At 41.8% G+C, this 12,430-nt stretch overlaps 1 protein-coding gene across 1 annotated transcript in view; it reads right to left on the bottom strand.

The window, feature by feature from the left end:
- The window catches only part of PTPRJ (protein tyrosine phosphatase receptor type J), a 72,785-nt gene that overhangs the window by 7,964 nt on the left and 52,391 nt on the right, over positions 1-12,430 (bottom strand). The window contains exons 8-18 of the mRNA XM_062495352.1: positions 11,191-11,466; positions 9,805-10,083; positions 8,661-8,936; positions 6,900-7,181; positions 6,516-6,650; positions 3,794-4,004; positions 3,528-3,643; positions 2,859-2,946; positions 1,543-1,584; positions 669-677; positions 487-574 (exon numbers count right to left, since the gene is read on the bottom strand). Of these exons, the coding sequence (XP_062351336.1) occupies positions 487-574; positions 669-677; positions 1,543-1,584; positions 2,859-2,946; positions 3,528-3,643; positions 3,794-4,004; positions 6,516-6,650; positions 6,900-7,181; positions 8,661-8,936; positions 9,805-10,083; positions 11,191-11,466 (1,802 nt within the window). The remainder of the gene's footprint in view (positions 1-486; positions 575-668; positions 678-1,542; positions 1,585-2,858; positions 2,947-3,527; positions 3,644-3,793; positions 4,005-6,515; positions 6,651-6,899; positions 7,182-8,660; positions 8,937-9,804; positions 10,084-11,190; positions 11,467-12,430) is intronic.

The raw sequence follows: 12,430 nt of genomic DNA, 5'->3' as shown, positions 1-12,430 counted from the left end.
CTTACGGTCAGAAAGCAAATCACAATTGCTGTTTCTCTGACTGAGCTATTCACAGGTGTGGTTTGCAAATCTCACCCACACACTACAGAAATCAGTAAGATTAGCAATAGACCTGCTTTGATATGCATAAAAACCCCCAAAACAACCCAAGATGAGAAAACTGAAGAGCGGAAAAATTACACAGTGCCCCCTAGACTAACTCTGAATATGACTAGGGCAAAGATTTCTATGGTGAGAGCTCTACCAAGCAGAGCTACAAGCCCACAGTCAGAGATAATAATTCAGGGCAGGAAATATTTATCATGCACTTCAACTAAATTTGGAGCTGCATAATGGAAGGGACGGCTACACACACAGCTTAATCATCTCTATAAAAAAGGACCCTTCTCTTCTCCTTCAGTAAGCCTTGTGATGCTCCACAGGAAAGACGATTTGTCTTTCCAGAAATATTTGTCATGAAGCTCTCTCTCCACTGAGGGGACATACCTCATACTCTTCAGCAAAACCACAATTGGAGTCAGCTTGCTGCTTCTTAAAGTATGACTCAAAGTTCTCCACTTTAATCATTTTTGATCTAAAATGAGAAAAGCCATGTGTCAGTAACTGGTGTTAGGTAAATAAGCCATTAATTAATTCAGTTAATGTGTTAGAAAGTATGCTTTACTTACTTCTTGATTCTTCAGGAGAGGGTGAGGGGAAGAAAAAAAGGCTGATTAGACACATGCAGTTGCATTTTTCATTATGTGAATCTAAGACTGAAAGCATGAATGTTAGTGGCAGCCACAAAATGGTGCTTTTACAGGGGACAGGATATCAAGCATAGCATTTAACTGCTCTGTTAAATCAAGGAGAGAGCAGTGCATCCTTCAGGAGAGGAACATCACACAAGGTGTCAGTCAGCTGCTTATTCCCACTGGATTGACCCCATGCCTTGGTGTATTTTAAATCCCAACCACTGAAGTCTAGAGAGGTGGGATTCCATGAGATGTTCTGGCCATGGATTTCCACCAGCACAAAAACTGGTGCCAGAACCAATAACACGATTCAATTGCAGGGTCTGTGATTTTCAATACACTGTGGTTACCCCCTCCATGGCCAGCTTTTACAATCACAACATTATCTGGATGAATGGCTCAGGACAAAGTAGTCATTGAAAAGCAAGAAAAAAATCAGGTCACAGAACATACTTTGCCTTTTTGTATTTTATCAATAATTTGGATTGTTCCCTCAATGTGCATGAAGTCTATGTTTCATTCAAATGTCCTGTTTCTCAAAACCATGTGGAGCATTTGTGTGTCTAACAGTGATGCAGGAAGTGAACACCAATCCCTGTGGTGAGTCTAGGAATCCAAATCAACATTATTTTCAGTCTGCATGGTGGCATCTTTCAGTTCCATAAGGAATTAATACTTCAAAATTCTCTATAAAACTGCAGAAGTTTTATAAAACTTGTATCTGAGAAAACAAGTATCTGAGTTCTGAGTAATTTTTGCAAATATTGCTTGAGCTCAGAAAATACCATGAGAAAAGATACGAACTTACTTAATTGGAGAAAAAGACACGTCAGTATTTCTTTTATCTTTCCTATAACGTGAAAGAAAACAACACAATAGATTCACAGTAGAATTCAATGGAATTGATGAGATTTCTTATCTATTTCCTGTGCCTATTGAGAACAATTTCTTTGAAAGCATCTTTTTCTGTGAAAAAACCCACAAACTCCCTGGACTTCACATCTGGAATTATAAAAAAAGAAAAAAAAATAAAATTTCATCCTTCTTTTGGTGATGCAGTGCAATGGGATTGCTTCTTTATGTTGGAACCAGCGTATAAAGTCTGGACACAAAGCACATATTTTGGTGGAAGATGTACACCTGAGGGATCTGCACCACTAGCTGATACCTCAGGAGAACTGCTACTAATTCCAGAATCCCTAGTGGAAGTGTTCAACAACAATGTCTCAGTCATTCAATGGTAGCTGAATGAAAAAAAAATGTTGGTATCTTTAAAGGAAGCTCTTCCTATGGTTGTACACAGCTAATGGACACAACTGTAAAAATAACAATAGTTAATTAAAGCAGCTAAGAAAACTGGACTAAGGGCCCTACAGCTAACTGCACAGAAAGGACATACTGCATGGTCAGAAGCAGGAAAAAGCCTTTGGGTGCTCTTACATCCCAGATTATTTGAAAAAGATTGGAAACTGAGAGACCAGCTCAAACTCGTCAGCTTCTGGAAATTCCAGAATAGCAGTTCCATGTGACAGGCCATCAAGGAATTAAAAAGAATGACTGATGGGTAATTTAAAATCAAACCACCTAAGGTACAATTGCACCCAATTACTTTTAGCACGATAATTTGAGATGTTTGCTCACTTGTGACTGAATGACTTCATCACTATTCATGAATGTTGAGGCACTGGCACAGGTTTCCCAGGGAAGCTGTGGATGCCACATCCCTGGCAGTGTTCAGGGCCAGGCTGGATGGGGCAATGAGCAACCTGATCTAGTGGAAGGTGTCCCTGCCCATGGCAGGGGGTTGGAACTGGATGATCTTGAAGGTCCCTTCCAACACAAGCCATTCTATGATTGTATAATTCTGTTCTATGAATTAAAATTTATTTTGTTTAGCTCTTGTCAACTCATTAGTTTGTATCTATGGGCTTAAATGAAATTATTAAACAAGAGGTTTGATACTTCAGCTCTAATCTGTAACATACAAACAACATTTTAATATAACATATTTTAAAATGTCTTGACAGACATGTATCACGACAGAGAGAGCCCTTTTACAGAAAGATACTGAAGTGAAACACTGTTCTCCTCAACACAACCAATAGAACAACAAACACACATTACCTTCTCCTTCTCCAGAATATGAACCCCCCTACAGTGACTACAGCAATGATAGCCAAGAGGCATCCAATAACCACTCCAGCAACAACACCTGATAAAAGAGGAGAAGTATTACTAATTTTCCTCTTTAGTAATTTCTAACTGAAATTCATCATCAACATGCTACAGCAGAACCTTGCAAGTGACTAACCAAGCATGCTCCACTCTTCTAAAAAAACCTTGTCTTTACTGTCCTTTGGTAGTACCAGTACTGAAACCACATCAAGGTTAAGAACCAGAAACTATTAAATTAATATAACATTTGTTATATACAGTACCCGTATTCCAATATACCTGCTTCTAGTTTAACAGAACTGTGAGACCATCAGTTGCTGTTTGCCACTTGTGGCTATACCAAAGTCTCACTGTGTCCTCCAATCCCTTCCAGCATGCCACGAGTAGCACGGCTTTTGGCTACTCCTGCAGTGGAAACTTGCATGGAAAAAAAGAGATCACCCACAGACCTAGCAAAGTATGAATTTACAGAACAGTGCCACTGCAAAGCTAGGAATAGTTCATACAGAGAAACCAGCAGGTGTTTTGGCATTATGAAACTTGCCATAATTAAGGAATCTCCCCATGCTGTGTATGTGCCAAGCCGCCAGTCCTATAGTTATTTGACATTAACTATACCTGGATCCTGGGGTAGTAAAACCGGTTCAGAACACGGTGAAAATGATACATAACTATCTTCCCCCACAATCATGTCAGCCATGAAGGTTATATTAGTGAAACCTGCGACACATGCCCTGTTGAAAAGGAAGGAATAAGAAAAAAACAAAACCAGGTACATTACAGGGTTTTAACAGCCTTTATCAAGACTTGTAATTTTTCCATTAGTTTATCTCCTAGATTTCAACAACAGAAAACTTAATAATAGAGTGGTTTGAAATAAATACCTGTATGAATGAAGAGGGATCAATGGTCCATTTTCATAGCCATGCATTGTGTTTCCCTTGCCTACACTAATGATGTTTTTACCATTCTGAGAATGGGAAGAATGTGATTCCGCCTGCTCTCTTTTTATGACATATGTAACATAGGCAGTTGTTGTCTTCTTCTTGAAATCTTTGTATGTATTGTTCAATTTGGACTTCAAAGACTCAGAACCTTCAGGGAAAAAAAACAAGAACGTGGATATAATCAATTCCCTGGTTTTGCATCAATTGCAAAACACACAATGGTTGAGTTGGTCACATTAACCACAGCTGTTATTCCTCCACAAGTACTGCCTGAAATTAAAGGCTGAGAGTGACAGATAATCTCAGAAACGTCTTCTACTGCAGTGCAATCCAGTGCACCACCTCTCCCCAGTGTTATTTGTTTTAACTTGCTATTGGTTTTACTTCTATCATGTATAGTGGAGCTTCTGAATAAAGGTACATGAGTGTTGGAAGCAGGCATCCTTGTGAACAGACTTCACCAGCCAAGTCAGCTATATCCGTATGTGTCCTATCAATTCTTGTATGTAGAGAACAAAATGCAAATGGTGTAGAAAAAAATCCATCAGTATCTGTGCTACCCAAATAGCATCAGGCCTCATTTAGGGTGACACTAAACTTGCCTGACCTTGTTCCTTGTTCTATCCTACAAGAAGTCTCACACCTAAACTGTAAGAGATGAAAGTGGTAATTTCTGCCTTTCCTTGACATACACAAGCACTAGACAAAACAACGGTCAGAACAGTTTCCCCTTCAGAAGACCAGGCTACCACATTGAGCAGTGATCAACAGGACAGTATTTGCAGAACAGCACCATTTGACAGAGTCTGTTCTTATAGCAGATGAACCCTAAAATCTTGAGGCAATTACACAGTTGAGGCACATGTACCTTAAGAGGCACTAAACTCAACTTGCCAGTTGTCCCAACAACTCAAGAGCAAGCCGACTGACAAATCTTCCTAGTGCTGAGGGAGGACAAAATCTCACTCATTAGACATACGTTTATTCTCTACTGACTTGTAGCCTTTACAAAGCTAACAGGTCCTTCTAAAAGTGGGTATAATACTGAAAGCACCTTTAAAAAGGAGAAGCCTTGCAGGAGGTTCTGAAAGCCTGAAAAGCTCTGGTATGTTTCCTAGAGTTGTGTAGACAGGGGGTGATATACCACCAGCAGCAAAGCTCTCTGCAGCAACAGGGTGCAAGACAACTGTTCTAAAGCACTAACTTGGTCTCATTAAAAGCAGATGAGGTTGCAATTAACTCAGCTGCCTAGAAATGGGTGTTCAATAGTACCTGAGTATGCCATGCTCTGTCTTGTCCCTACTTTCCATTCCAACAGGTTACATCCCTGGTTACACCAGCAGCTCCTCGTAGATGCCTTGAATACCACCCAAAGACATTTCAAACAACCTCAGACACCATTGCTTACACAACAGAATGAAGTCCCCTCTGTCTATCCTAAAGGTAACCACGACTGGCTTAAAACAGAGAAACACACCTCAAGAATATTTGTGCTACTTCAACAATAAAGCTGAAGAGATGCTCAGGGGTAAGGCTGTCTTCTGCTCCCATCAAAGCACTCACTCTATATTACAAATGTGAGCAACCTTCCTCCCTTATTTCTCTCAGTCACATCCAACAAGTCCTCCTTGAATACCTTCCAATCCAAACCACATAGAAGAATGCACCAAGTCATCTTGTGACAAACCAGGACTGCCTGAAATTACAAGCAGAGCTGCATGCAAGAGACTGGCATTCAAATCAGCAATTCTGGGGCAGCTGAGTAGGCATGTGAAAAATAGGAATTTTCTGTACTGATGTGACGCAACATATATATATATATATATATGTGCATGCACACAAACATGCATTTTTTGGAAAACCACTGAAGGAAGAGCTATAATCAAAATTCTGCAAAATTAATTTTCAGTGTTGTAACAAAGGATAAGCATGAATGTCAACTTCCACTTAACAGAAACTGTCTCCATCAGGTGCCTTATTCCTCCAGTGTACTTGCAAAAATGAACAGTTGCTCAAGCAGAACCTATGCTGCAAAAGTAAGTTCCTTAATTTAATGATTTATCACTAGGCATTAACCTGAGACATTTCTCAGTCCTAATGCTTTAAATAGACCAGTCTGATAGGCTACCCTCTAGTTTTCCATGGCATTTAACTTCCATTAATACTGTCAATGATATTTAAGCCTTCCACCCACATCCCATCTCTCAAAGTATTTTGAGTAAAATCAGGAAAAAAGCTCTTTTCCTTTTAAGACCTTACTGCAGGCATCTTTCAGCTGAAAAATGAAGGGGAAAAGACATTCCATATTACAAAGCTGCTTCTACTAGTTGCTCTGAAAACTATCCTGTGGGGAAAGGATACTACACAATCTTGGTGAAGGGAATCACTGACAAATCAAGGTGACAATAGCACAAGGGCAATACATATGAGATTCATGGACAAAGGTAAGTCAGGCAAAAAAAGACTGAGTGAAAACAGGCACCTCCTGAAAACAAGGAGTGACCAGACTTCAAGAAAGCAAGGTATTTGCGTCACAATTTCTGAAAAGTCATTGGAAATTCTGAGTCTGCTTTTTCTGGTTAACACCTATTTAGAGTGTAAAACCTAATGCTGCCTGGTAAATGGTTTCAGCTACACGATAACATTATAAGCATCTTACTTTGATCTTCTGTTGTAATCATTATGGCATAGGCTTCTAATGGACCATTCAGTGAATCAAAATCAGAGAATTCAACAGACAGGGAGCTGTGACTGACGGCCTTGACTGAAGGAACTTCGGTTGGACGAGGTGGGTCTATCAACAAAAAAACTTTTAGTACATTAAACACTGATAAAAGTTTTCCAAACAAGAAAAGGCTGTGATACCAACACTGTTCACATAATCCATATTTATTGTGCATCACATTAACTATGAATTAACATAGTGTTTTATTCATAATCTGCAGGTTGATTATGTAGTGCATACCAAGTCTGGTATTCTGCAATCATTAAGTTAATATTTTTGTCCTCCAAGTGCCTTTCATACTCAGATCTTAATGCTTACCAGTAATGCTGGTGTGGCACAACTTGTCCACTGGAGAGCTTTCATTGTCATTTGAAAGAGTTATGATAGTAACATTATAGGTGCTAAAAAAATGTAAATGTGCTGTTGGGAAGGTTTGCTCAAAGCCTTCTAGCGTGCAGCGTGGAGCCCATTCTGGAGTACTTGTATTAGATATTACAATTCTGAAGCCAGAGTTGTTACCAAAAGGACACTTCCACTTCAGCATTAGGAAAGGCTGCTTGGCCACTGGTTCACACTGAAATGAATTCACTGCAGCAGGTACTGCCAAAAAAAAAAAGAAAAACAGAAAAGGAGGAGTAAGAAATCAAGCCTTGCCCTGAACAGAAAAAGCTGTCTATTTGTATATTATGCTTGGAAAACTTCAGTATTCCCTTCCCCTTTTAAAAGACACCTACATGGCACCTACTGACTACACAAGGACTTGTTACCCCACGAGGAAGACAACTATTTAACACAGTACAAAGACCTATTCTGTGCTCTTTACCTCCTCTACAGACAGGGTTACAGGAAAATTTCAGCTGAGTGTCTATCAAGATCAGTAACCTTTTCAAAATACTGTTCAACCCTTTAACATATTACTCCATGAACATTTCTAGAGTAGTATATAGACTGCCACTAAACCCCTCTATAATTATGTAAAACTCTTAGTGGCCAACAAATACAGAGAATTAATTTAATCCCTGTCGATTAAGAGCACAGCAGTAACTATCCTTAAAAGCAGCAACCATAACAAGTCAGTTTGGCTGAGAGTCTTCTAGGACATGATATAAAAACTTATGACCTTATAACCAGATCTAAAAGAAACAAATTTAGTAAAAACAGATGTAGTGACTGAGACTTACTCCTACTGCATTTTATAAATATTTTTCTTCAGTAACACTGTCAGTTATTCCTACAAACACGGTGAAGTTACAGGAGATTACAGGCAAACCCTGGAACACCACTTCTGACACCTGGTGACAAGGGATGCCTGGTTTCTAGAGGAGTCATGACTTTTGATCTCTATACTGTAGAAACAGTTGCATGAAGTATCATCAGTGCTCCATGGGAAATATCAGAAACCAGGATACTTTATCCCAATATGGAAAAAAAAAACAAAAAAACTGGGCTCTGTGAAAGTCACGAAGAGATTCCAGAAACACTCAGGAATATTTTGTGACAGACAAAAAAAAGCAGAGGCACAACCATGCTTCCATGTTTTAGTCAGACTCAATTCTTCAAGTTCATCCCAGAGACCCTTTGGAAAACCCACTCAGGAGCTCTGGGCCAGAGTTCACCTCAGTTAAAATGGGACAAAACAAAGAAAAGGTACAGGCAGCACAACAAGGAGGAACATACAAAGCCTAACATGAGGAATGCAGAAGAAACTCAGCCTTCACCTGTTCGCTGATGGGCTGAGCGAAGCAGGAGGGCTGACAGCCACACCACCCAGTGCTGCCCAAGCCCAGCTGCATCCATGGGCCCTCCAAAGGGGGAAGTTCCCCAGGCACCATGCACACTCTGTGGGAGGCCATCCAAATAAGAACCAGAGGGCCTCACCCAGAGGAAACAGAGGGCAACAAAATCCCCTGCACAGAACCCCCTTCCACAAATTACCATTTCTGATTCCAGGTAGGCTGTGTGCAGCACTTCTGCCTAACATAATATAGTATTTCAAACCCTGGGCAGGTGGGCAGAGCCCTGTCCTGCACAGCGAAGCACAGACCACCAGGAACAGGGATGCAAAAAAGTGTGACTTACTTGTATACAGCTCTATGGACACTCCTTCTCCTTCTGTCTCATTATCAGCTGCTACAGCAAATACTGTGAAATTGCACAGTGTCCCAGGGATTAACTCAGTAATTTCTGTTTTGGTCTCATGGAATGTCAGGTTCTTCACAGATGTATAGTTTGTGCAATTTAAAACCTCTATCCTGTACGTGTAGGAGGCAGAAGCGCTGTCATTCACCTCCCATTTTAAGGTGACAGAAGTCACACCAATGGATTCTGCCTTGAGATTCTGAACTGGGCTGGGCTCTGTGAAAGGCAAAGCAACAACTCATTAACCTGCAAGAACAGCTGCTCACAGACATGCAAACAAGAAACACAGCCACACCAGGGCTTCACTTCCCTCACACCGCTCATAGTGCAGAGTGCAGGAGCACCCCAACAGCATCACCAGGCACTCCTGGAAGCTTGAACCAATGGGCACCTAAAACAGCACTGATGGAATGTTACCTTGAGTGGCATTCACCTCCCTCTGGCACACTAAAGCACAACACATCATTACAATGCCAGAGCTCCCAGGATTTTGCTCAGAAATTCAGAGACATGGTGAGGAGAGACACGAGGTTGCAGGGAGACTGGATAAAGGCCATTGTGGTGTATATGTGCACAGGAAAATGTAAGGAACTTCAAATATCACTAAAAGCGGAACAGAAGTGGTGGCAAAAGAGCAGTCTGCCTAATTTGTGCCATGAATGCAGTCCTGAGCCCATGTCATCTAAAGCTCATTCTGCTCCAGCCACAGGGCCCCAAATCACAGGATCTCTATACATGAGCCCTTAAAAAGAATGTTCTGAGGGCCTGATCCTCCAAGAAGTGAAGGTAACAGATGCACTCACAAAAATCCCTAGATCGCTAGAGACGATGTTCTTGGGAAGAGTTCATTGAATCCCAGGCCCTGGTAATCAACTTCAACCATCATTGTTTTTAAGGGGTTTGTTTTACTCTAGTGTTTCAAAAAATGCTACATGTCTTTCACACAAACGTCTCAGACTGGAGGCAGGCAAAGCACAGCACCTCTGCCTGCAACACTATTACATCTCAGGCCACGGGCAGAGCCTTGTGCAGCACAGCAAAGCACAGACCACCAGGAATAGGGATGCAAAAAACTGTGACTTACTTGTATACAGCTCTATGGACACTCCTTCTCCTTCTGTCCCATTAACACCACCTGCTACAGCAAATACTGTCAAGTTGTACAGTGTCCCAGGGATTAACTCAGTAATTTCTGTTTTGGTTTCATGGAATGTCAGGTTCTTCACAAGTGGACCATCTGTACCATTCAAAACCTCTATCCTGTACGTGTAGGAGGCAGAAGCGCTGTCAATCACCTCCCATTTTAAGGTGACAGAAGTCACACCAATGGATTCTGCCTTGAGATTCTGAACTGGGCTGGGCCCTGTGAAAGGTAAAGCAACAACCTGTCAAAAGCAGAAACAAAGAAGAGCCACAGCTACATTTCCCTATTCCATGCAGAATGAGCATCACTTGGAGCCCAGCATCACTTCTGTGTTTCAGGCATTCACACTAAGGCATCTCTGGAAAGCTCATAGGAGCTCTGGGGGGTATTGTATTCCATTTCATATGCAACAATTACTTGTTTCCACAGTGGTTTTCTAGACAGAGAAACAGATGGAAATCAGGGAAGGAAACAGTCCAAGCTGATCTTGGTCTGTTAACCCAAACTGTGCCCATGTGTCCCAATTTGAGACCTTCAGCCTAAACTCTCTTCAATATCAGGAGAAAAAAGGGCTGCTTGAGCAGGTCCAACAGCTGACACACCTTAGGGGGCTGTGTCTTCAAGTCCAACTCAGCACCAATTCCAGACAGATAAAACTCACCTCCGGCAGCTTAGACAAGCTTATCAACTCAGCTCCAGGACACACTCCTCTAAACTGCTTTGTAGAGACACTGCCTGTTCTCTTTGCATTTCTGAGCTAGACACAAAAGTAGTGTCTCCTCCTATCCCATCTATCTGGTCTGGGAATAAAGGTGCCCTGGAACAAATCCAACAACATTGGCACCACACTTGATAATGCAACCCTCGGAAGGGAGTCAGTCACAGCCCTCAGGAACCTCAGGCACCACACTCTGCAAAGAGCTCCAAACAGTCTTTAAGAACAAAATGACTGTGACCACAACACCACATCCCCGCATACCACAGCTTTTGGTACAAGCTGTGATAACCCCCTCCCAGAGGTTGTGAGGGGCCTATTCAGACCCCAAGTGTCTAAGAAAAGTCATGCTTTGGTAGCAGCTGGATCTCTACATAGTCTTGAGCAGATACGCAGAGAAAATAACTGATTTACAGGTAGCACATGCAAGCACAGACACAATTTCAGTCCTTTTGCAAAGACTGCTGCACTCAAGTACACACAAAACTGAATCAAAAAAGCAACGTCAGAACTAGAAATAGGACAAATGTGAAAACCCAAGGAAAAAAAAATGTAGATCAGTTTGGTACAAACAGCATGGTTACTTGCAATTGTAGGAACCATTTCCTTACTTGTATACAGCTCTATGGAAACTCCTTCTCCTTCTGTATCATTATCAGCTGCTGCAGCAAATACTGTCAAGTTGTACAGTGTCCCAGGGATTAACGCAGTAATTTCTGCTTTGGTTTCATGGAATGTCAGGTTCTTCACAGATGTATAGTTTGTGCAATTTAAAACCTCTATTCTGTATGTGTAGGAGGAAGAAGCACTGTCATTCACCTCCCATTTTAAGGTGACAGAAGTCACACCAATGGATTCTGCCTTGAGATTCTGAACTGGGCTGGGCTCTGTGAAAGGCAAAGCAACAACTCATTAACCTGCAAGAACAGCTGCTCACAGACATGCAAACAAGAAACACAGCCACACCAGGGCTACACTTCCCTCACACCACTCATGGTGCAGACTGCAAGAACACCCCAACAGCATCACCAGGCACTCCTGGAGGCTTTTGCATTAACAGCTGGGTAACACAAAATTAAAAATGAGCCATCTCAAGAATGACTCATTTTCCTTTCATAGGTAAAGGCAACAGGGGCAAAGGCCATCCCGGTGCCACCACTTGGAGGGTTTCACCTGGCAAGCCAAAAAAGAGTAGGCAGGAAAGAGAGAAGAGGGGAGGGGAAAGACACTGGTGATGCAACTCTGTATAGGAAAATATAAACAAGATGAAATATCACTATAAGAATATCAGTGGTGATGAGCCAGACACTTGTCCAATCCTCATGCCCTGCACTTCACTCCCATAGAAGTGAAACCTCTCCAGATCTCCAGGACACACCTTCTCCAGCCTGCTATTCTTTCTGCATCTTTAAAAGAGGGAAATTAGCCATTACAGACAGACAGCACAGGGGAGACTTTTGGGCACTGACTGGTCAGCTATGATCCTACATACAGGCACATTTCAGGAAAACAGAAGTGACAAGAACGGCCATCTATTTGCCTTCAAATGCACTCTGTGCAATGATCAGGCTGGGCTACTGCCTTTCAAGCCAGCTCAAAAACGGTCCCTCCAACACCACATGTCATGACTTAATACTCAGCATGGCAAGGTTCTGGATGGACAAAGGAGTTCTCCTGATCTAGCAACTGCCTGGGTCTCTCTCCTGGCTGCACCGCGATGGCAGCTACAGGCCCCCAAATCACACAAGCTCACTCAGCACAATATGCTTTTTGTGGAAGCCTCTTACAGTGAGAATCTCAGGCCCCCATTCTCTAGGAAACAAATGCAAATGACCTTTTCCCAAATTTGCA

This window comes from Cinclus cinclus, chromosome 6 (genome assembly GCF_963662255.1).
Source record: "Cinclus cinclus chromosome 6, bCinCin1.1, whole genome shotgun sequence".
Taxonomy (NCBI): domain Eukaryota; kingdom Metazoa; phylum Chordata; class Aves; order Passeriformes; family Cinclidae; genus Cinclus; species Cinclus cinclus.
The sequence above is the reverse complement of the archived record's forward strand: the minus strand, read 5'-3'. Positions and strand labels throughout refer to the sequence as shown.